The 25,148-nt window shown below is 42.2% G+C and overlaps 1 protein-coding gene and 1 long non-coding RNA gene across 6 annotated transcripts in view; both read left to right on the top strand.

Annotated features, from left to right (window-relative positions):
* The first annotated feature begins 2,958 nt into the window (after positions 1 to 2,958).
* Positions 2,959 to 3,304, top strand: LOC116098683. The gene is made up of 2 exons (XR_004121905.1): positions 2,959 to 3,026; positions 3,223 to 3,304. It is a non-coding gene; the product is annotated as an uncharacterized LOC116098683 (long non-coding RNA).
* Positions 3,305 to 3,551: 247 nt separating this feature from the next.
* The window catches only part of Cep41 (centrosomal protein 41), a 40,559-nt gene continuing 18,962 nt past the window's right edge, over positions 3,552 to 25,148 (top strand). For 2 of the 5 annotated variants that reach the window (XR_004121904.1, XM_031381433.1), the window contains exons 1-2: positions 3,552 to 3,701; positions 17,317 to 17,380. Coding sequence is in view for 2 of the 5 variants with exons in the window: in XM_031381433.1 (XP_031237293.1) it covers positions 3,669 to 3,701; positions 17,317 to 17,380 (97 nt within the window). In the remaining 3 variants the exon portion in view is untranslated. Of the gene's footprint in view, positions 3,702 to 5,047; positions 5,092 to 16,710; positions 17,148 to 17,316; positions 17,381 to 25,148 lie in introns of those variants that run through there. The other 3 variants (XM_031381435.1, XM_031381434.1, XM_031381436.1) reach the window with 3 other exon arrangements.

Raw genomic sequence — 25,148 nt, 5'->3', positions numbered from 1 at the left:
AAATTTCTCAGCGTTCTTTTCATTTACTGGGTCAGGAATAGCTCTCTATTGACCTGATTATCTCTTAAAATATATGTGTTCACAATTCTGTAAATTACCTTTTATGAATATGACCATATGTAGTTTAACAGGTTTTTTTTACTTGATGACCAATTAGGCTGGTTCTGATTTTTCAGTGTTTTAAGGAGGAGTCCAGTTAACATCTATGAGTGCCACTGCCAAACATTATTCTGATTATTTCCTTAGATAAAATTCTTAGGATATTAAGATTTGAGGATTTCTCTTGTAGTTGTTATTAAATTACTAAACAGGTCACACTTCTTTATATGCACATTAGCAATATCCAAAGGTGTTTATTTCATGAGCCACTGGATACTATAGGGTTAACATTTTCTTTTTTTTTTAAGGTATCTTGTCGGCCAGTTGAAAAATGAGACAGCTCTTTGCCTTGTTAGACACACCAATGTTTACTGAATGTTATCGTCTGTGAATTATCATTTGATAGCATTTAGCTATTTTTCATATTGAGAGTAAACACCTTCCTTTAATGTTGATCCAGTTTTGACACTGTAGGATCTGAAAGGAATCTTGATGCTAAAAGCCTTTTGGTTTGTAACTTGACACTACCAAAGAGTCCATGGAGGCGCGTGAGGGAAGCAAGGCATGGCTCTTTCTGGGCAGAGTCTCTTCAAGAGCCTTTGGGCTCTTCCCCATCAGAATCCAGGGGATAGAGGAGAATCATGTGTTTAAATTGCTCCATCCCAGGAACAAGGTAGACTCAGACTGAAGAGTACACACTTCCACAATCTTGATATATGCCTTATACGCTGCCCTAATTTGATAAACACAATGACCACGAAAGCCAATAAGCCTTATATTTGCATAACTCCTGGAACAAGAGTTAACCACAGTCTTACAAAGAAGCCATCCCCAGCACTGAAGAATGGATGTTGAACGTGTGCAGGACATTACATTTTCTGTTCTTGGAAACTGGACTGTTGTTTTGTGCCTTTATGAATGCATTATCACCCACCCATTTGCTTGATTTCCAAGTTTAAAGCTTTATAACTACCCTGGACATAGTCCAGGTTCTCGGCCTGCTTTTCTCACCTCATGTATGCCTATGGCCTCCCCTATATATGTCCTCAAGTTTCTCCTTTCTTCCTTTCCTCCGACCTCTGGGCTTTGGCCCCTTCTTATTCTTTCTTTTCCTTACTTATTTACTTTGTGAGTATGCATGTGTGGAATGCACGTGTGTGGAAGTCACAAGACAACTTGCAAGTTAGTCCTCCCCTTCTACCACGTAGGTTCCAGTGGATGACCTCATGTCATCCACTTTGGCAGTCAGGACCTTTGTCCACTAAGCCATCCCACCTGTCCGTTTCTAAATTTTCTACATATAATCCCTATGGTCACTTGAAGTGGAAACTTAAGCGTTCTTCTCTGGGAAGTCATTTGGATGGTGTTTTGCTGTGGCAAACACGTGAAGGAACGTTTCATTAAAGTAGACACAGGTGTGAAAGGCTAAGGCAGACACTTGTGAAGGAACATTTCTCTAAAGCAGACACAGGAGAAAGGATGTCCTGCTAAAGCAAGCGCATAAAAGGGCATTTGATGAAGGATTCTTTGCTAACAACACGCATGTATTGGTCCACCTTACATTGTGTCATTAAGCTGCAATTTGTCTGGACGCCATAGAGAGAAATGCACCAAAAAACTTCTGGTGGTGTGCTGAAGTTTGTTGCAGCTTCCAAGGACTAGGGCTGATTGGATGCACATGCTGAAGGAAGAGCTGAGCTGAGGCAAGGCACGTGGAGGACATGTGATATTTGGAGGGTATAAATAGGACTCCATGAGTGATGGAGACAGAGCTTGGCTTGCTGGTACAGCTAGCTGCGCAACATTTGTGGTCTTGAGTCTTCACTGATCTTCACTTCCCTGAGAGAGGCACAGCTGAGAAGTTCTCCTACTGGTGTTCCTGCTGGTCCCTCCTACTAACTAGAGCAGAGGCTGAGGCCTGGCTGTCTCTGCTAGGTTGTGTCTCCACTGTTGCTAACCTGATACTATTGAACTGGACTCCTGGTGTATCTGTGAGGTGTTTGTGAATGGATGGAGCTGCCACTGCCTGCTAACCTGTGAATTGAACTGCTGATTTCCAGACAACACTGAGTTGCTCCAAAGAACCTTTCTAAACAGGTCCACATTTCCTGTATCCTTTCTTTTCTACTACCTCTGGTGGGTGGTAGGTTACAGAGAAGGTTAAAGCATTTAACAACCATCATTAAAAATAGGATTTGAAAGAAAAAAAAATGACAGTTACTCCAACTCCAAGCTGCACAGGTGCTCCCTATGCAAAGATCTGATAAATATACCCTATCTACTCCCTTCTAACTTTTTGCAGCCCCCAATCCTTTATTCTAGTAGAATGATGGGTAGAAATTTTAGAAGGGTTAAAAGACTAGACATGATAAAGGAACTTAAGATAAACCTTGGTAGGTATTAAAGACTAAACATAGTACAGGGGCAGTTGGGACAATAGTCCAAGATCCTGGAGGTCCAGTCTGAATGACTTGATCCAAGATACGACCCAAAGAGCAGGTTCCTGAAGTAGCTAAGGGGATGGGATATGAGAGACCATGTTGTTGAACGGGTCATCTGCATAGAGCCTGCCATAGTTCACATGGATGTTGTTATTCACACAGAGCTAGCCAGTATGAACAAGCCAATGTAACCTTTCTCTATTCCGGGGGAAAAAAAAAAACGACTTAGAGCACAGGACAAAGGGTTACTGTGCTGCTCCTTCCCTGTAAAAGGAAATAATTTTGATGGATTTGGTGGGACATTTAGGAGCCGAGTCAAACTGTGTGGGTAATTGTTTTGTAAAGGTGCTAGGACTTAATTTTCAGATCTGGAATGAGAACAGGTGGTGGTTGGTGGCAGGAGTCACAATGGTTTCCATGACAACAGGATGGGTTTTAGTCATCTTTCCCATCCTCCACAAAATGTGCTGCAGCTTTCCTCATAAGGTGCTTATTAAATACTTGTTAAATGAATGATGAGCCACTGAACGGTGTGTGCTCTTTGCAATTAAGGCTGCCGTTCTTTCGATAGACTAAAAGCTTTTAGAGCAAGAATAATTACTGTGTTTACTGATGATATTTTTACATAATTTGCATAATAACTTAAAACCTAAACATAATAAACTATGTACTCTCGTTCCAGATGAACAACCATGGCCCAAATCATGTCCTCTGTTGTGGAAGAAGTAGCCCTGATGTTTGGTTATAAAGGCTTTACAAAGGGGTTGGGGCGACCTGTGGTGAATTTGTGTTCTCTCTCCAGCCTGAGGCCTGACCCTCTCTTCAGGTCTGCGCAGGCGCCAGGTCCCCCTCCCCCTTTCTTCCCGCGTTCAGGCAGGAGCAGGCCGCCAAGATTCTAGCTGCGCTAGCGGGCGTCCCGCGTTGCCCTTGGCAACCATTGAGCGGTTTCTCGCTCTCCCTCGCCCGGGCCGAGGCAGTAAACGGAGTCTCTATTGGCTGGCCTGGGCAGCCAGGCCAATCGGAAGAGAGATTACAGGGAGGCGGCTGAGTGGGGGCTGTGGGGGTAGGAAGCTAGATTAGTGGCAAGACGGGAGGCTAGAACCCTGAGCGTGGTCGGTTGGAGCAAATATGTCTGCCCGGAGGCACATTGGGAATCCTGAGGTGAGGGCCAGGTCCGGACCCGAGAGCCGGAGGGGGCGGGCGCACCGGAAAAGGCGCCACGTGGGCAGGGACGAACAGCCGGTCACTTCCGCCGCCCGGAAGGCGGGAAGTGGCCAGCGTGAGGAGGGGGCCGAGCGCAGGGCCTGGGGCGGGGCAGGCCTAGGCCCCACGTCAGAGGTACCCATTGGTGCCAGGCGAGCTCTCCCCCAAAGGCCCACCGGACACCGATGTTTGAGGCTTGGAGGAGCCAAGTACATAAAGACACAGCCCCTGCCTTCAAAGAGTTTTCTGACTAGGAGTGACACTTGCAAAAGAAGTAAAAATAAAAGACCTCCAGAAACATGGAAGGAGATGAAGGGGCCCATCACTCCTGAGTCGGGGTACCCCAGACCAAGCCGCCATTGCAAAGGGAGCAAAATAGGACCCTGTCTTTGTTCTCCTTTACCTTCACTGCCCTTGTGCATTTGTAGCAGTTTAATGTACACCCTCCCCCCCTCCCCAGTATTATTGGACCCTTACCAAAGAAGTACCAGACCTACAAAGAGAACGACAAAGTCTCTACAGTAGAGTTCAGTCTAGTGATGGAAACTTGTAAACTGGAGTGGAGTACAGTGAGATTCGGGAGAGAGATGTTAGAGGAGAGACAGCATGCACTCAGCTGAGAGAAGGAGGGAGTTTCTTGATCTGGAAAAGTCCCAACTTCATCAAGGCCATTCATTAGTAGGATGAAGAGCCTGCGGACTAGAACTGTGTGTAAAAGCCAAGAAGGGTTTGAACTCCTACCGAGTCCCAGTAGGAGTCTACAGAACAAAAGACAATTTGAGAGGGGCCTTCTGCACCTTCATACCAAATACCAGTTGTAGGTCTTCCATTTCTTGGTGAATGCCTGGTGTTTTTGGAAACTGGCATGTGTGTTGGAGTGCCATGATAGTAATGTCTATTATTTCATGTTTTGGGTGGGTTGTTGATGGATTGGTTGGTTTTGGTTTTTTGTTGTTTGTTTTTACCTGAGACAGTCTCACTATGTAGTTCTGGCTGTCCTGTTACTCAAGATATAGTCCAGGCTGGCCTCAAACTCAGAGATCCACCTGCCTCTCCCTCATAGATACTGGAATTTAAAGGCATATACTTCCACTACTCAGTCTTGATTGTAATGTGTAAATATTGCACGGTGTCTACAGTCCAACTCAGTAAAGTAGAAATTAGAATAAGGGTCACCAGAAGTGACGGATGGAGTGTCTGGGACAAAGAGATGCTGGTCGCAGGATAGAAAGTTTGTTAGGAGAACTAAACTTTTGAGATGGCACAGCAGGATGGCTAAAATATAAATTTAATGTATATTTCAGATTAGCCAAGAAAAAATTCCAAAACTCTCCTCACAACAAGGGAGGTAATGATTATATTTACTAACTTGATTTAATAAGCGTGTACATGTCAACGTTTTGTCCTAGAAATAAATTATTATTGTTTTGTCAACTAAAATAATATCAATATTAGATGCTATGATGGGGTGGGCCAGGTAATTGAAGAGTGAGTGGCAGCACCATTATCCTTCCTATTGGTCAGGACTCAAGAACCTTTTAAGAAGTTTTAGTCATGTAGTCATATTTGCATTTTAGGCGTCATTATAGCCACACTCTGATGGATGGAGTTGGGCAGGCCAAGGCAAGGAGCAGAGACACTGATTAGGAGATTATGTTGATATATGTCTGAACTGATGCTAGGAAGTAGGGACAGAATTAAGGAAAAATATTAGGTTTAAAACCCACCATCAAGCATGATCACCTTTGAGAGATGGCATTGAAGTAGATGACTTCCATTCCCAGCTGGAACCATTCATTGGCTCTCATGAATGAAACCGGAAATATAGGACAAAGAGTCCATCAGAAGAGGAAGGATGTAAACAATTGCTATCTTTACTGCCTTCTTTGAGTGGAGGGTAGCTTCCAGGAATTCTTGAGAAAGAATGCATACGTGTTTTTGTACCCAAAATATCATATCTAAAACTGTTTCTATTCTACATTCTTCTTCCTTTTTTTTTTCTTCCTGAGTGTGTGGCTGAGGATAGATTTCTTAGTTGGAAAACAACATCTTGAAAACACTGTGCTGTGACCCAGCAGCCAGTGTGTCTGTAGAAAAATCCAAAGCCATCCTGTTGCTTTGTGACTTGTTGTTCCTTTCAGGAAGCTCCATTTTGTTCCCTGTGTTATGACATTTCACAAAAGGATCCCTTGTTGTGGCCTGTTCTCATTCTCCTTGGTAAACATCAGAAACTTGTATATTTCTAGTCTGTGAATTTTTTCTTGAGTTATTTTATGGTTGACTTCATTTCCTCCACCCTCTTCCTCAAGTTCAGTATTTTGATATTATACCCATGTAAACTGGTTCTGATTTATTTTCCATTTCTATCTCCTGTCTATTTTTGTCTTTCTGCTTTAAGAAATTTAAGTTTATGTTGGATGGTGGTGGCCTACACCTTTCATCCCAGCCTGATCTACAGAGTGAGTTCCAGGACAGCCAAGGCTACACAAAGAAACCCTGCCTTGAAAAACAGAGAGGGAGGGAGGGAGGGAAGGGAGGAAGGGTGGAGAGGAAGAGAGAAAGAAAACTTTATTTTCTAATTCTCATACTGATTGTAATTTCTGCTGTTTGTGTGTAAGAGAGCCTATATGTGTGTCTGTGTATATGTATACGTGTGTGAGTTTTATGTGTATGGGTTTACGTGCAAGATCCATGTGTATGAGTGTTTGTATGCAGGTCAACAACCTTAGGGACTCCTCTCAGATGCTGTTTACCTTGGGTTTTGTTTGTTTGGTTTTTTTTTTTTTTTGAAATAGTTTCCCACTAGCTTGGGATTTAGTGGTGGGCTAGGCTGGCTGACCTATATCTCAGGGCTCCACCTATCTCTGCCTCTTTGACACTGGGTTAGCATCCCAGCGTCTTCCTGTGGGTTCTGGGAATCAATGTCAGATCCTCATGCTTGGCTAGCCATCATTCTTCTGAACTATCTCCCAGACTCCCATCATTTTCATTTGCAAGAGCTGTTTTTTCACTCTGATGTTCCTTTTTTTAAAACTTTATTTTTATAGATTTGCAGGAAGGTGTTAAAATAGTACATAGGTCTTATGTGCCCTTCACTCAGCTTTCCACAGTGTAGTATGCCATCAGAACTAGAGTATTAAAGCTCGTACAATATGTGTATAGTTCTAAGCTATCTTATCACATATGTGCATATGCATAGAGCTACAGTTACAGTAAAGAGCTTCATTACCACAACAGCTCCCTCATGGCACCCCTCCCAATCATTCCCGATCTCCTCTTACTACCTTCATCCCTGGCAACCACAAATATGCTTTCCATTTCTGTATTGCCAGCTTAAGAATGTTATAGGAATAGAGTTATCCAGCATTTGACCTTTTGGATAGCTTTCTTTTTCTACTCAGGATAGTGTTCCTGAGACCCTTCAGGGTGATGCATGCAGTTGACTCCTTCGTTGTTGGCTAGTACTCTGTAGTGTGGGTAGACCAGTACTCTGTAGTGTGGATAGACTAGTTTGTTCACTCATTAACTCATCCAGTCAGTGTAAAACATTTTGATTGTTTTCAGTCTGGGACTATTAGAAATCAAGATTTCAGCTTTTGTGTGGACATTAATCTTCATTTCTGTAAGATAGATAGGTACCCAGGAGTGCAGTGGCTGAGTTAAATGGTAAGCATATGTTTAGTTTTCATAGAAAATGTTGTGTAATTTTTTTTTCCCAGAGAGACTGTACCACTTTTCATTCCTATTAATAGTGTATGAGAATTTTAGATTTTGCAAAATGTTAGTAACATCTGATATTGTCAGTATAGATACATCATGTTATCTCATTATGGGATTAAAAACATTTTGTGTGTGTGTATATCCATGTGCTTGCATGCGTGTGATGTGTGTGTGTGTGGTGTGTGTGCATGTATGATAGTAAGAAGATATCTTGTGAGAGTTGGTTTTCCCACCATGTATGTTGCTAGGTTTGGTGGTGAGTGCTACTTTACCAACTGGGTGATCTCACCAACCCTCATTACGGTTTTAGTTCACATTCTCTAATGGACACAAAGGCTGGCAATCTTGTCGAGTGATTATCTGTCATCTAGATAACCTCTTCAGCAAAATGTCTTTGTGTCTTTTCTTTTTTCTTTTTTGAGATTGGATCTTACACTATCGCCCACTGTAGTCCTCCAGCCTCAGCATCAGCCTGATGAATGCTAGGATTACAAGTGTGAACCTCCACACTGGGCTTCCTGCTTGAATGCTTTGAGCCTTTTATTTCCTTTTTGTTGCCATTATTGCTGACTGCATAAATATTGGTTTTTTGAGCAACAGATAATAATTAGGATTTAAAGCTGGACAGTGGTGGCACATGCCTTTAATCCCAGCACTTGGGAGGCAGAGCAGAGACAGGTGGATTTCTGAGTTCAAGGCCAACCTGGTCAAAGAGTGAGTTCCAGGACAGCCAGGGCTACACAGAGAAACCCTGTCTTGAAAATCCAAAATAATAATGATGATGATAATAATAATAATGATTTAAATTTCTTACTGCTTTTTGTTTTTGCTGGAGTTTCTATATGCCTTTACTTTGACTCTATACTTCTTATGAATAATGTGTGTACATCATTATCACTGTCTGTAATTGTTGCTATCAAATTTTATTTTTATTCTACATTTTTATAAATAATGTAGTTAAACTTCCTATATCACTATCACTATAATGTTTTCATAATTACCTTTTCCAAAACTTTCTCTCTGTATACTGTACTGAAAATTTTATGCCAGGTGACAGAGAGAGATTTGTATTGTAATTTTGTTTTCCATGAATGTTATATTGTACATACGGTGTTTTGATTTGCTTTTTTCCCCAAAGCTCTGGGTGCCAGCTGATCCCAGTTCTGGTAGGGACTGCCTTTGCTTGTATATGACTACCTTCTTAAGGGTGTCTTCACAGTGCATGTGAGGAGAGAGGCATTCACTAGTGTCTCTTTTTAAAATGTTGTTTTGTGGTTTTTTTTTAAAGTTTATTTGTAAAGCCAGGCACAGTGGCACAGACCTTTAATCCCAACACTCAGGAGGCACAGACAAGGAGATCTTCATGAGTTTGAGTCCATCCTGGTCTACATAGTGGGTTTCGGGACAACCAGGGTTATATAGTGAGTCCCTTCTCAAAAAACAGACAACAAAAAAAGTTTATTTATGGGTATAGGTGTGGTATATACATGCACACTTGTTCATTCCCATGCATGTTTGGTTGCAGTTTGGCATTTAGTGTCTTCCTCTGCTGCTCTCCACCTTCTGTTCTGAGACAGGGTCTCACTGAACCTAGAGCTCTTTGCTTGAGCTCAGCTGGCTAGTCGGTGAGCTAAAGGAATCTGCTTATCCTGATCCTGATGCCCCCATCTCCCACCATTGGGCTTACAGGTACATACATACCATCATGCCCAACTTTTTATGTGAGAGCTAGGGATTGGAACTCAGTTTCTTCTGCTTGCATAGCAAACACTTTACCAACTGAGCCATCTCCCTGACCACTCGTGTCTTTTCATAAGGATACCAATACTATTCTCAGGCTTCTTTTAAAACACCCCCAACCCCCCGTTGTTCATTTATGTTTCTGGGAAGATTTTAAAAGATGATGGAGATATTGAATTTTATTTTTTATTGAGAAGAGGCTTGCTAATGGTGAGCTACAGATGGTGACATTTACCAAGATGGGCAAGGAAGGGATTAATTGTCTAGTACAGTGGCAAGAATGTGTGTGGGGTGGTGTGATTTTGTGAACCAGCTCCTAAGAGTTTTCATGAACCCTTACTCAGCCACTCTGTTTATTTCCCATTGTGGGGGACGCCTGAGGCAGCCTGTTCTGTGGCCTTTTAAAAACTGTCCTGGGCTTTCCCTGGCACTTATCCAGCTGTCACAAGCCAGTCAAGTCATTCTCAGTTATTGATCTCGAGTGATACATGGCCTGTTCCTCTGCTAGCCATGTAACTCCCTATGCCCTAGGATTCTGCCTCCACAGTCACCAGCTTCTGGGTGGGTCTGAGGAGGCTAGTGCTCAGTCATCATCACTTTCTGCATTCGGGGTTGTTTATGTCCTTAAGGTATTCCTCAATGAAGTCCTTACTGAGGTTTTGGGAGGGAGTGAAAGCCGGTGTGTCCACTCTGTTCTCAATTCCAGATCATCATCATCATCATCATCATCATCATCATCATCATCATCATCATCATCATCATCATCATCTACAATGATCTTATTCCCTTGTATGTTTTCTGACATGCTTACAAGGACGTGCGATAAGGTTGCCTTACTTAGTCCTCACTGCCATCGTCAGCCAGAGTAGCTCCACAGAAACTTTTGAATAAGTGAATATATGTCTGAAACTGAAAGGAGAAGTTAAGGGTAAAAATCACACCATTTAGAGATTGGAAGCTTATAAAAGCAAATCCGTGTAAGTCTGTCTGATTCAGAGAGCGTCTAATTGAGTGAGAAGCTGGGATCCTGAGAAACGCAGTAATTAAGGGAATGAGTCAGGTATCAGTGGGACGTTGGAGAGAGAGAGAGGTTACTGAAGCCAATGCTGTAGAAACAGGTAGGAGTTTTGTTGTTTTTAATATTCTCTCCTATGGTAGAGAAGAATCAAGAGAGTTTCAGGAAAAGTATGCATTATGTTTGGCATGAAGATTTTTGAGATTAGTTAGCTGACATGAAAGCCATAATCAAATGGAGGGACAGTAGTCATTGCAGTAGATGACAGTAAAGTCCAGACAGAGAGTGGTGACTTTGCCACTGTTAGACTTAAGAATCTTGGCAGACGAGAATAAGGGTAGGGCACTACCCCTGTAATATGTTGATTTGTTACAAATAATCCCCTTACTTAGTGGCTTGACAGAAACTCTTCTTTCATTCTCTCTTCTGGCTCTGCTATATAGTTCTCTTATGAAAAACTCAGGTGATTTCACAAACAGCCTGAAGCTACAGTTTCTTCAAAACCTCCATTTATATGTATGTCCATCAATGCTGTCTGTTGGCTGGAACTAATAACCTCTCACAAATGTCCTTTTCCATGTGGCCTGGATCTTTCTGTCCTTGGTGGCTGAGTTTTAAGAGCAAGTAGCCCAAGAGAGCCAGGTGAAGCTGTGCTGTCCTTCAGCGGCATGTCACTTCCATCAGCATCCCAGGCTCACCAGAATCTGGAGAAGAGGAAAGTGATAGGCCTCACCTCTCAGTCAGCGGACTGTAAAACCACAGTCTAATGGGAGGGGACTTTTTGACTCCATCATGAAAAGTACAGTCTGCCCTGAGTAGTAGCTACTGAGGAAGCTATCAGTGTGCATGGAGTCTTAGGCCAAGATGACTTTGATATTAACATAACTGGATCAATTAAGACACTCATTTTTAAAAGTTCTCTTTAAAAAAAAAAAACCTTATTTTATGTGAGATTACGTAAAGACCAATACTCACTCCCCTTATTTGTGCACAGACACACAGGTAGGGAGATTCTGAAGCAAATGTACAGTGACTTAAAGAAAAATCCACAAGTGTGCCAACCAGCATATGAGTCATCTGTAGGGCGATGGCGAGTCAGAAAGTCACCCGTGGTTCAGGTGTCTGCTGCTGGTGGTTTGCCTTGTGTTGTTGTCATTTTTCTTCAGAAAAGTCCCTCACGAACTTCTCATTCATCTTTCTTCTCCAGCATTCATATCTTCACAAAGCTATGTCTTACTTTGCATAGTCTATCGGTATGCAAAGCAGAGTTCTACTAAAATACCATTGTGGTTGTATGACTCACCTCTCAGTACTTTCAGAACGTCTCATTGTTGAGAAGAGCTGGTCCTCACTCCTAGTCTATAGTCAATCTTATCCATGTGGAGCCTCACTCTCCAGGCCCAGGAGCCCACATACTAATGGCTATTGAGGTTTTGTGATTACATAACCCTTACAAAAGTTGGTGGAAACCCTGGCCCCCAGTATACACAGAATTTTTCACAGGGATTCATGAGATTCATGGAAACTCACCAGCAAGCTCCCATGAAAGCCCTGACAGGAGTTCAGATTCACAGTGGCTAACAGTTAAATGCTTAGTCAGATGTCAAACAACATAGGACATGCTTACTAAATGAAAGGAGCAGTTGCCGTTTTGCTGACTTTCAACTTTCTTTAGCAAATAGAACAATTTGTTTTTCAAACATCCCCTTAAAATGGCTTTGCTGTTAGAATTTACTTCCACTTGGAATACTTTTTCCATCTCTCATTATCTAGTACCCATTCTTTCATGAAACCTGTTTCCTCAACCCAATGTCTGAACAGCCTTCTTTCAGACTTCTAAGAGCCTCAGATGGTGTGCTACTCCTGTGGTGCTGACATGTGCATGGGCATTCATGTTGTGTGTGTGTGTGTGTGTGTGTGTGTGTGTGTGTGTTTATGGGTGTGCCTTTCTATGTGTGTTGAGTTTGGGGAGATACATCTTACTAAGTTGCCCTGGTTGGTCTAGAACTCACAGTCCTCCCACCTAACTCCCCAAAGGATCTGGGATACAAGTGTGCACCACTGTGCTCAGCTTCATTGTATTTGGAGGACATTTCCATTGTAATAGATACTGAGAGAGGTACAAGGTTGGGTCCTGTTTCAAGATGGACAATGATCAGGGCATGTAATCAAATGAACCTTTTCCTCTTGAGGTCGCTTTTGGTCATGATGTTTATCACAGACACAGGAAAGTGACTTAAACACTGCCTCTCTAAGGATGTGCCCCTTTGACATATTTGGTTATTTCCAAAAAGCCTGTAGTAATTTACGAACATGAACTTTCCCAACTTCTTGCTCTCTCATGATGAACTTCAGGATGACTGCAGATCTTCTATCTTTATGTTAAATATGTATTAAAAGTTGCCCTTTCTACCTGGGCTCTGGGACTCTGCTCATTCACCTGTTGTAAGCATTCTTAAATCTCTCCTTTCTCCTCCCAAAACATATAAACAATGCCAAGCAGAGAGAGACAGAGTGAGTTCACCTTGGCAACTCTGGAGAGAAAATAAAAAAGACCATCTGTCTACTTACTGTGCCCACCCCTTCTCAGACTCTTTGACTTTGCCCTACCCCTTCTCAGACCCTATCTGACCCTTTGACTTTGTTTCTGCTCATGTACTTTTACTATAACTGCTTCTATCAGGGCTCATCAACAATGTCCTGGTTTGTAAATCCAAATTCACCTTTCTGTTCTGTTGCTTGACCTAGATTCCTGTTTGCCTGTTCTTTTGTGACCTCTTGTTGTTGGATTTGACAACTTTTGTTCTGTGTTGGTTGCTTGCTTCTTCCTATAACTCTTCTGTAATTTGTGTAATCCACTCTCTTTGGCCTCTTCTGAATCCCAGCCAAGGCTTCTTTTCTCCACCTGAAGAAATTTCTTCTCAGTGTACATTGTTTCCTAGAGTGATATTGGCCAGTCCCATGGCTTCACATGCTTCCTATGATCAGGTAATTCCCAAATCATTTTTTTAGCCTGTCCCTCTCCTGATCTCTACATCCATATCGCCAGCTGGACACTTGCGTTTTTTGGTAACCTACAAAATCTCATACTTAATATGTCTCCAAATGTCACACATGATGTTTTTGCATATATGCTTCTTTCACTGCCTTTGCTGGGGCTTAGAGTGCCCCTGCCCTCTTTTATACAGTGGCCTGTGAGCAGCCATGTTGACTTTACATTTTAAAGATGGGGGCAGGTGGCACTAGCCATGCACTCTACCACAGAGCTACAGCCTCATCTTCACATTTCAAAGATTTCTCTTAACCTCCTTTTTAGGATTTCCTATTCCCTTAACATAAGTCTCTCAATTGGTTTTTGTACCTCTTTTCTTGGCTATGATCATATTCTCCATATTGTGCAAATCAGAAATCCCAAAAGATAAATACGATCTTATCACTCCTCCCGAAGCTTTCAGTGGCCTCCTATCATCTCTTGGGCACCTCAAGTTCCACATTGTTGACATCTGGGCTGGCTCTTGTGTTGTAGGATGTTGACCAGTGTCCCTTGTCTCTTCTAGGAAATGCTAGGGGTACACCCTACTACTCTGTTATGACAACCCAAAATGTCTCCAGACGTTGATGTGTCCTGGGCACAGAGCTGAAATTGCATCTGTTAGAATCTACTGATAGACAGAACACAGTGCAAGTGCCTTAGGGGTTTTGTATAGAAGGCCCTTTGTGATGCCCTGCTTTAGCTCTCCAATGGCATTTGTTCTCTCACAGCCCACAGTACCCATGCCTTCCACTGACCACTAGAGTCCCTGAAAAGTCACCTGCATGTTATTCTTATGCTTTTCTAAACTCTGTCATGGCCTTAGTATCATGTCATTCGTCCACTGCTACTTCTGACACTCAGAATTTGGTTCAACAAGTGACTTCTAGGAAGCAGTTCTTGACCCTGGGTCTTGTTAAGGGACTGGTCTTGAGTTCCCATCCCCCTCTGTTCCCACTCTTTGTTTATCACGTTGACACCTATATATCAGCTAGGAGCAAGAGCTGATGGCCAGGCCTGTTTTTACCCACATAGGGACCTACTTCTACTAGACACTCGGTAATAGATGTCCATGGAATGAATTGTGCTAAGTCTTTGTAGAAGAAACAATTAGTCTCCTTTAAAACAGTTTCTCCTCTGCCAGGCAGTGGTGGCGCACGCCTTTAATCCCAGCACCTGGGAGGCAGAGGCAGGTGGATTTCTGAGTTCGAGGCCAGCAAACCAAAAACCAAAACCAAAACAAAACAAAACAAAAAACCAGTTTCTCCTCACAGCACTTTCAGTCCCCACCATTCCAGCCCGTGTATATCCTGGAAACAAAGCCAGTTGGTCAGTAGGTCAAGAAGCTGCCATCCCAAAGCAGGAGATTTCAGGAGAAAAGTGTGTCTCCTCTTCAGAGCCTGTGGCACTCTGCTGCCAATGCAGCACACAGAGCTTAATGTCGACGTGGGTCTCAAAACAGACCAAGAAAGTGAACTGAAACAAGAACTCGGGAAAGAAACCTGACATTTTTCTCAGGCAGCATATGGATTTCTCATTAGTCCATGTAAGGGAAAACCGGGGGTGGGGAGGCCTCAGCAGCTGCAGCTGTCCACACTCCCTCCCCTCACCATTCTGCCGCCACCACACCTGGTCCCCAGAGACACCCTCACTTCTCAGCTATTTTGGCTTAGGTATGGACAAATCTCCATGGTTCAGCAGAGACTAGCCTGGAATTTTTCAAAAGAAGCTTTGCTAGGAAACAAAAGTAAAAACAGGAAATATATAGAAATGATAAAAAATATAGACTAGCGGGGAACAGTCCCTCAGCTTAAGATAAGTGAAACAGTGTGTGTGCATGCGCATGCGTGCATGTGTATGTGTGTGTGATTTTGCTGGACTTAGTTCACTATTTAATTTTTCATGATATTATCTGCCTCAGGGAACTCTGCCTAAGTCTCTCTCCATGTTTATATTCCATTCTTTCTCCATTTTGTCTTGGGAAGTTATTGAAACTGACATCACTGTGGCTTGCTCTTCTAGGCAGCCATTACAGATCACAAGGAGAAATGAGTTTTTTACCATTTTTTCTGAGGGCAGGTTAGCTTAGTGTTTGCAAGCAGTAACAGAGTGGTGCTCAATGTTCGTAGTAGAGGTTGTCCTCCTTGCCTGGTGAGAAATGAAGAACACAGACAATATCACTGGCTTTTTAATAACATGAAGGAACTGACCTTTTTACCCTGAGGGCTTTGTTGGTTTTTCTTTTTCTTTCTTTCTTTTTTTTCTTTTTACCTTTTAGGTAATTGAAATGGCAGACGGTGGAACTGAGAGTCTTATAGTGTGGTTGCCTGACATGGGAGGGGCTCTGGGTTCAATCCTCACTGCTTTAAAAAAAAAAAAAAAGCAGATGGTTTTATGTTTCATGTGGTGAAAATTAATTTAAAAAATTAATATACTTACCTGAAAAAACCAAAATATCAAGTAGAAGTTGTGAGGAGTTTATGTACTTACTTGGCCAAATTAAAAATCTAATTTTTTGTAGGTACTCTAGTTTTGTTTTGTAAGCTTTTAAAAATGACATTGTGCATGTATACTTGTGTGTGTGCATGCCACAGTGCTGAGGTCAGAGGACAACTTTCTGGAGTTGGTCCTCCCTTTCTACCGTGTGGGTCCTAGGGATGGAATCCAGGTCATTGGGTTGGTAGTAAACATCTTTTCTAGTGCCCTCAGTTTTTAAAAATTCCTCTTGGTCTTTAAAATCCAAAACATTGGCCAACGGGTATTGCATGAATCACAGGATTGGACTAGGCTATATTTCTTTGCTGTGTAGGCCATTTAGAAAGATATTCTGATGTGTGTGATTCATTTCACAGTCCTCCCAACTGCATGCTTACCTCTCGCTGTTTTCAAAAGGAAGTGATCCAGTCTTTGTAAGTTTGATGTTCTCTCCTTAGGAACTAGATAGGATGGTTCAGTCCTCAGACAAATGATCGCTGACTGACTGTGGCAGTAATAGATGTACTTATGAACTAGGTCCCTCAGACATGAGCAGTGAGCAGCTCCTTGTCCCTGTCTTCAAGAAAATCCTAGCTGAGGGAAAGATGTAGTTTCAGAGGATGGAATGGGGTCCACATTTTGCTGGTCAGGGGGTGAGTGCCTGTTTCTACCCCAGCCAGCCTCACGGTGAACAAAGGGTTTGCCAAGGAGAAGCTGAGGAAAGGCCCTGTGGGCATCTATCTGCCTACACTGGAGACATGGGGTGGGAGGTCCCCACTGGTGTAACATGGGAATACACGCAGAAGATGAAGCTCAGAAGTTACAGTTGCCTGTACAAGACACATGCTTTCCTTATCTCTAGACCAGAAACAGGCCAAAGCAAGAAAGCCTTTTATTGCAGCTTGTCCTCCCTTTAGTGGCTTTTGCATTCTCCACAGGAATTTAATATGGGGGATTGTCTGCGCTTGGGCTCACAGAGTTAACTACCAGAACACAGCATAACACAAGCAAATCTGACATAGACACCTCTGCCGGCCATGAGCTCACCCAAGCCCGACATGAGCCTCAGCTGCCACAGACACCTCTGCCGGCCATGAGCTCACCCAAGCCCGACATGAGCCTCAGCTGCCACAGAGCGGATGCCATAAGCTGACATCTGTGAGGCTCCGAGAGCCTGCACAGGGGACCCTGGCTTACCAGCATCTGGAGCATCTGGATCCTGCCTGCCACACTATAGGGAGCTGTGGACAAAACCTAGAAGTGTCCAGAGGAGAGGGCCCTGAAGCATGTACAAAGAATAACATTAAAAGAAGACGGCACGGCTTCCTCACTGGAGGACGTCCTTCTTCAGGTTTTCTTTTTCTTTGCACACAGTACTCTGAGATTATTTTGATAAATGTGGAAATTCTTTGATAGAAATAAGGTAACTATCTACACCCAAAGAAATGTCATTCTTAAGAGTCCTGCATGTAAGGGACAGTTGATCCTCTGAACCTCTCTCATCTATGGAGTTTGAAATTTTAGCATGTGTTCCTCATGCCTACCACAATCCTCACGTTTACCCCTTCCTTGTCAACTTTCTTCTTTTACAGTATCTGACCAGACGGATACCACAGAACCCAAGGTATCAACATGTCAAGTCAAGACTGGATACTGGTAAGTAAAAATCAGAAACAGAATTAAAAACAAAACAAAAAAATAAAACCTAGTAGCTATTGATAAACAGGAAGGTGCCCATCAAACTGGGATCAACCATAGCTGGAAGTGCCTCATTGCTTTGCCTGATGTCTTTGAAAGCTGATTTCAGACTATCAGTAAAAATTCTGCACTCACGTAAACTCAGTTGTTATTGCTTACCCCATTAGAAGTCATCTAAATCAAGAAAAGGAAATCCTAGGAGCTGAAGCCATTGTTCAGTAAGTTACAGGGCTGACCCTGAGTAAACACCAGGAGGTCACACTCTATTTTGGAGTACCTTAAGTGTACTCCATCAAACTGACAGCAGCAGATTATACGTGTGCATGTTTGCTCGGTCCAGTGTTTGCAGAGTGTTAACTGCATGTGTAAGTGTGGACTCTGGGAGACAGGAGGATGGTTGCTGGTTGTGGCTTTTGCAATTAGAGCCCCAAGACTCACACGGAGTCCAACTGCCTTGAATAAGAAACTACAATACCAGCTAAGATTGAATTAGTGCTGCCCTTCAGTGAAAGGCAGTTAGTTGTAAGAAAGCCACCATGATAATTTCTGTGCTGTCTGCATCTCTCTGAGTTCTGCTGCTGATGCTGCCCAGATCCCAGTGGATCTGCAGTCTTGCGATGGTTGGGTTGCTTGTTTCTTTTTCCTTCAGCCTTTGCCTCACAATGCAGTGTTTTCTGAATGAGACATCTGAGGGAGGTGAAGGGGAGCTGCCTCTGCTCGCACGGCCGCCCCCTTCTCCAGGCTCCTTGAAAATCAGTGTGTTCATTCAGCACTTCCCTCACTCACATAGACGCAAACATTTGCAATGGACCAGATTTGCATGGACTACTTCTTTGAAACATTCCCGTGCTACGCAGATATTTATTTGTGCACAAGTAGAAATATTATTGTGTTTTGGCCAAGTAGAAATATTATTACTGTTTAAGAGGAGAAAATTGTGACCCGGATTTTGTGACTTTTCTGTTCTATTTCTTGTACCACAATAAATAAAGTAAAATAAAATAAATATTTAAGACCCCAGGTTTATTCCAGACATTTTGAGTTATTTATACCTTCATAACTTTTTTCTCATGGAAATCTAATAAGAATTTGTGCTACCCCCCTTCTATCTCTTCAATTCAAGCCATAACCAAAATTTGACTTAATAATGGTATCTGAAATTAATTTTAATTTTTAATGCAGTACTTAACATCTGATTTTGTAGTGCATATTAAATGTTGGAACCCTTTTATATCCTGGGAGTTTTTAAATGCTTTTTGTTAATTAAGCTTTTTATTTTGAGATAATTGTGGGTTCACATGCACTTGTAAGAAATGAAATGGAAATTCCACACGCCCTTTACCCAGTGTCTCTGAACCTGCACTATTGCCATGGTGATGACAGCATCGCTAGGTGCAGCCAAGCTGTGGAGCACTGCCATCCCCTAAAGGCCGCCATGCCACCCTTTAGGAGCCCTGCCCAGGCGTCACTCCATCCCTCTGCAATTCTCACAACTGCAGATTTCCTGTCTCTCATTCTGTCTTCTTCCAAGTGCTACATCTATGGAGCTGCATGGAACACAGCCTTCCACTCCTCCATCTCTTTCCTTGCTGTCTTTATGTGTGTATCACTGAGGAGCAAACACAGAGCCTTAAACATGCAAGGCTATTGCTCTAGTACAGAGCCATACACAGACTGAATGGGCGGTTTTCACTGGGCCAGACTTTCTGGAGCTTAAGTGTTGTTGCTGTATAACAGAAGCTTGTTCCTTTGTTGCTGGCTTGTATTCCCTGGTATGGCTATACTTGATTTGATCACTTACTTGTTGAAGGACATTAACACTGTTTGCAATTGGAGAATAGTTTAAAAAAAAAAAAAGTATGGTAGGCATTAATTTACATATTTTTGCAATAAAAGTTAAAAAAATTTACAGAATTTTGTATGAGGAGGTCTCAGACTTTTTTTCTGGAATAAATGCCTAGAGGCACAATTGCTGGGTCATATTGCAGTTTGGTTTGATTCAGTTTGCTTTTTTGTTTATTTCTCTTTTTGAGACAAAGTCTCAAGTAGCTTAGACTGGCCTCATATTCCTTCTAGAGCCCAGGCTGGCCTTGAATTCCTGATCTTTCCACCTCTGCCTTCCGGTTTTAAGAAACTCTCAAACTGTTTCCTGAAGTGGCTCTAGTGTTTTACATTTGTAGCAGCAGGAGATGATCGATGCCTGTCTCCACACCTTCACCCGCACTTCACATTCCTTGTTTTATCCATCCTGACAGGTCCCCAGTGAGCATAGCATCACCCTTTCATGCTTACCTAGTAGCTCACAAGAAATATCTTTGCACCTGCTTGTTTTCGGTCATCATTGCTGAAATGCCATGCTGACTGGATTACTTGCATTTTTACCACTGAATTTCCAGTTTCTTATGTAGTCTAGACACCCAGCCTTTGTGAGGGGCGTGATTTGCAAGTATCCTTTCTCCATCTGTAACTTGTCCTTTCCTCCTCCTCCTGACGATCTTTGAAGAAGTAAAGCTTTTCATCCTGATGAGGTCTGTTTCTCTGTTTTCCCATAGTAGTCAGAAAAACCCCACTGTCTACTTTAAGAACTTTTGGCCTAAACTACATCCCAGACACCTTTTGTTCCCTGAAAGTCTTTAGGTTTTATGTTTAAGTTTGAGATACATTTTGAACTGCTTTTGTATAAAGTCGGCTGACTTAGAGAAAGATTAGCTTTGTAATTTAGGGGTGTCCTCCTGCTCTGACACCTTCATCTTTGTCAACAGTCAGGAGAATATTTATGTGGGTTTATTTCCTGGTCTCTGGTTTGTCCCTTTGATCTATATATGTAGCCTCTTGCCAATACCACACAGTCTTGATGAATGTAGCCTCACAGTAAACTGGATACCTGGAGTGGGTTAGCCTCATTATTCTTATTCCGTTCTTCTTTATAGAATTCTCTTAACTATTCCCTTGCCTTTCCATATACATTTTAGAGTAAATTTATTTACATTTATAAAAGGGCTGATTTTTTATAGGAATTATCAGTTTGGAGAGCATTAACATTTTAACTATGCTGAGAACTACTGGCCTGTTTTCTGTTTCTGGGAATTTGTATATTCTGACCATTCTATAGTGCAGAGCATTCCAGGCTTACCCGTACCACAGCATAAGTCAGTACTCCATTCCTTTCCATTGCCAAATAATGTCCTATTAAATGGATATTCCATACTTTTTTGGACACGATGTGTCTTAAGAGCATCAATATATGCAAGTTTTTGTGTACATGTGTTTCTAGTTCTCTTGTGTATATATTGAGGAGTTGAATTACCAGTCAAACGATACTTCTTTTTTTCTGAAAACATGCCAAATGTTTCTAATCAAGCCATTCCACTTTACCGTGCCATCAGCAGTGTGGGAGGGGTGTGTCCTCTCCAGAGGTCCACTGCGATGGCCACAGAGTATCCTACCTACGTGATTTTAACTTGTATGCTCCTGATGACTAACGATGGTGGACACTGCTTTGTGTGCTCACTGGCACCTGTATATTTCCTATGGAGAGCTGTCTATTCAGATGATTTGCTCATTTTAAAAGTGGTTATTTTTCCACATTGTAAGTTCTTTTGTTTATTCTGGATACTAGACTCTTAACAGAAATATGATTTTCAGATGTATGCTCCCATGGTATGGGTTGTCTGGGGTTTTTGTGGAACTTAACTAGAGGGGTAAATTACATCTACCCATCTTTCCTAGAAGCAAAAGTCTCTCAGACTAGTTCTATAATAGCTTTTGAAAGGGCCAAAGTGTGCGTTATTGCTTCAAGCCCCCAAATATTTTATAGTCAGTGTGGGAGCAAAATCCTTCCCTAGCATTTGGTTTTGTGTGTGTTTCACATTTAGCCATCAACCAGCTTTAAGGAGAGATCTTTAGTGTTTACATTTTCCAGTATTTTTGTGTACAGACCTTGTGGGTTATATGCTAAGGTAGATAGCCTGCCAGCCTTTGGGGGCTCTCGGGGGTACAGTGGACCTTAACATTTTTGCCCAAAGGTTAGCATTGCCATAGGTAAAAATGTTGAGTCCTCCTCCTTAAACTGTGGGACCTGAGAGCCCATGGTGCAGGGAGAAGTTCTCACCGTGGCACGTTTTTTTTTTAAGCTCTGCAGCCAGAGACATGGAAATGGGCAGAATGAATGAGCAGTTCCCATCTCTAGGCTAAGTAGATGAGCCTTTAATCCTTTCTTATGGGATAGTGGTTAATTTAGAATCATTCATGCACACATAAAATCAAGAATTCTGTGGCGTGTCTTATATTCTTGAAAGGCTGGCCCCTTCCTTTTGGAAGAGGCTCTTTTGTCTCTGTCCTCCTGACTCCACTTCTCACAGAAACCTGTACCCTGTAGAGCTGTGGCTGACATCTCTGAATTACTCTGAGTTTCCAGCACTTCCTTTGTTTTATAGGTACCTAGGTGGATCTCCTCAGTCCCTGCCTTTGTGTTGCCAGACTGTGTCTGTGGCTGGCCTCTGAGGCGCCCCAGCAGGCATTTTGTCCCGTCCTAGCTCTGTGCTCTGCAGCCACAGGCTGCACCAAGGGTGTGCTCTAACCCTACTCATCTTTCCTTGTTGCAGCACCGACCATCTTCTAGTGCTGTTTTCAATCTTAGACATGTCTGCAGCTCTCGAATCCTGCAGCCCTCCTCCACTGGTTTTTCTAGCATGATTTTTGTTTTTGTGGATGCCACCTTCCTTTTGTTACATCTGCACAACTAATCATTTCCTTTTCTCTTCATTAGTCTCTACTTTTCCTGAATATTCACTAATAGTTTTGATCTTAAGCACTCAAGCTCATTACAGGCTACATGCACTTCATTTTTATTTGGTATTTGATTTGTCTCTTGCGTCAAAGGAAGGAATGTATATGAAAGGCTTTTACAAACCAGAAAGCTGTAGATCCACATATAACTCATCTAGGTTAACAAAGGACCACTGTGCCTCTTTTCACGCTTCCTGCTCCTTCTGAGCCAAAAGAACTTCTCCATAGAGGAGGGAAATATTGAAGAAAAAATAAAGCCGTGGAGCTGTCTCTTAGCAACTGAATTCCTGCCTTATAAATCTTACCCTCTCTAGATTATTGCTGCTCAGAATCATTTGCTTTTGTTACATGCTCAGTACAAATAACGTTATTAAATTATAGGAACACAATGGGGGAAAAAAATCAAAGCAGTGAGTCACTCCGTGAATCGATTGTACTCTCTCTTTGCATAGGGCTACTGATGGAGTTGTTTCTTTCTCTTGATTCAAATTGGGGAACTCTTGTTAGATATCTTTCATTGCAACTTCGGTGGTAAACAAGGTAGAAGCTAAATACCACCTTAGGCATTTCTAGGCTGCCTTGATGGCTCATATGTGTATCCGGTAACATAATTGTGTATCAATCAAGTTGTACATCATCATTTAACGAAAATCAGAAAATCAGGTGTGTGAAACACAAGCCAAATCAGGATGTGATCATTTACATTATAAAATAACTTACTCTAAGGACTTTTCAGACAGCAGAGTTTTGTAGTATATTTCACCCAGCCAATGTTTTTTAGTGTCTCCTAACTAGAACACAGGAGTAAAGATTGTAAGTATGCATGTGGATGTGTACAGATAAATAGCCATGGGCTTTCTGTTGAAGAAGGTAGATAAGGCAGTCCAGTCAGTGGTAAATGCCTTGTGAGCAGCAAGCTGCTTGCTGCAGGAGTGCAGGGAGGGAAAAGCTACTTCCTGCTGGATAAGCCAGTGCAGGGACATTAGAAAATGAAGGTTAGCCGAGCTCAAGGAAAGCCATTAAGACTGTACTGGAAAAGTCGGCAAGCTGCTGGCATCCTCCACACTAGAGCTAGGAGCTCAGTTCAGTATTGGGCAGTGGACAGCTGCTAAGCTTTTATTTTCCTTTGTTTGGCTTTTTAATTAGTCTTATTTAGGAAATTTGGCAATAATACTTGATTTTTTTAAAGTCTTAAAAGATTGGTTCTCTGATAGCTTTTCAGGCTCCTCTGGTATAAAAGACATGTTTGTAAATAAATGACCTATGAAGTCCCTCCATTTCCAGTAATTTTGTTGCAATTAGATGTAGTAAGACAAAGCACTTACTTGACACACTACTAGCAAACGGGTGATAAAGTGCCACTGTTCATACTTACTGGGATCATTTACAGGGCCAAGGCAGTCCTCCCGCTGAAGCCATGTAGAAAACCCTCCACTGTCTTCTCTCCTCCATACCTGGAGAGGATCGAAAGGCTCTAAAGAAAAGAGCCTTTGTTACTTTGTTACTACCTCTTTTAGATTTGTTCATAATTTCTCCAGGTATTTGTAGAAATACAAGAAGTTTTTGATTTCCTGCCTTTTTCCTTCAGTAGGAAAAACAAATGATTGGGGGTGGGGGGTGCTTGCCTCTGAGCATCCCGCTGGAGGTCTGCTGATGTAAGATGCAGTGCTATGCAAATCTACAGGAAATGTTCATAGTGAAGTTCAAAGTTCATTAACTTTCAGGAACAGGCACACAGCTTAATGGTAGAGCATTCACTTAGTATATATATGGCTGTGGATTCAATCCCCAGCATTGCAGAATTTTAAAAAACACACACACACATATAAAAATAAAGTTCAGATAGTTTGTTAGTAGAAACAGTATTATTGTAACTACAGTATTTTAATAAAAGATAAAATAATGAGGCTGTTGTTTTCCATTTCTCAGAGAGTTTGTTGCATCAGATGGTCCTGTGATCAAAGAAGGAACACTTCCCACAGGTTATAATGTTTTTAAAACCACAGGAGAACCGTGGCCACAGCTTAGGGTAGAGTCCTTGCCTTGCATACAGGAAGCCTGGGGTTCAGTCTTCACTTCTAGTTAAAATAAAACACCAGTAGAAGAGCCAGGTGGGTCTCTGAACCATACAAGAAACCAGGAGGTTGGGAACACTAATCCTCGAATAATTGGTAAGCTGCTGCATTGCTGGGCAAATTGATGAGGCTTTTTTTCTCCAAGCTTTCTTCCTAGATTGCCTGAAGCTCCCCTAAACCTAAGGAACGGGCCACTTCAGCCACACATGGCGAAGGAGACAGGAAGGGGCCTGTCACGAGGGTTCCTGTGTCAAGTAGTTTAAGGATAAGACTGTAAGATTCCGAACAGCAAACTAATTGGCTTTTTCTTCAGAACTCGATTGTATTGACTGGCAAGTCCACACTTGAGTTCAGAGCTGTGGTAGGAAGAGGGGCGGGGATCCAGGAAAAGTTGATGGCTTCTGCTGTGGAATTCCCGGGTCAGCTCTCCGGTCAAAAGGCTTATTTTAGACATTTAAGAAGTATTGGCTCTTTCTTTCTCTCCCTTTGTATGTCCTCCCCCACAAAAGGAGGAAGAGAGCTTTGACCCAAGAGAGAAAAGCCCAAAGCTCCTAAAACAGGTTGATTTGGTTTCTGTCTGGTTTTCGGTAGCTTGGAAGGGTCTTCTGAAACATACTCAGGGTCTCTCTTGAGAAGGCCTTAGGCCTCCTTAGCAGCCCCAATTGCTTGCTGAGCTTCTAGAAGGACACCATCTGAGTTTAGGGGTACTAACTGCATCTTTACTATCATGATAGTGTGTCTAAGATAAAAACAGACTAAAAACAGACTAAAATAATGATGACAACAATCATTTAAAAAGCCTAAAATAGATTTTTATTCTGTGATGAATCCATGGTAATTTTTTTTTTTTTTTTTTTTTTTTT

The sequence above is a fragment of the Mastomys coucha genome, unplaced genomic scaffold (genome assembly GCF_008632895.1).
Source record: "Mastomys coucha isolate ucsf_1 unplaced genomic scaffold, UCSF_Mcou_1 pScaffold20, whole genome shotgun sequence".
Classification (NCBI taxonomy): Eukaryota; Metazoa; Chordata; class Mammalia; order Rodentia; family Muridae; genus Mastomys; species Mastomys coucha.
This window is presented reverse-complemented; position numbering and strand designations above follow the sequence as displayed.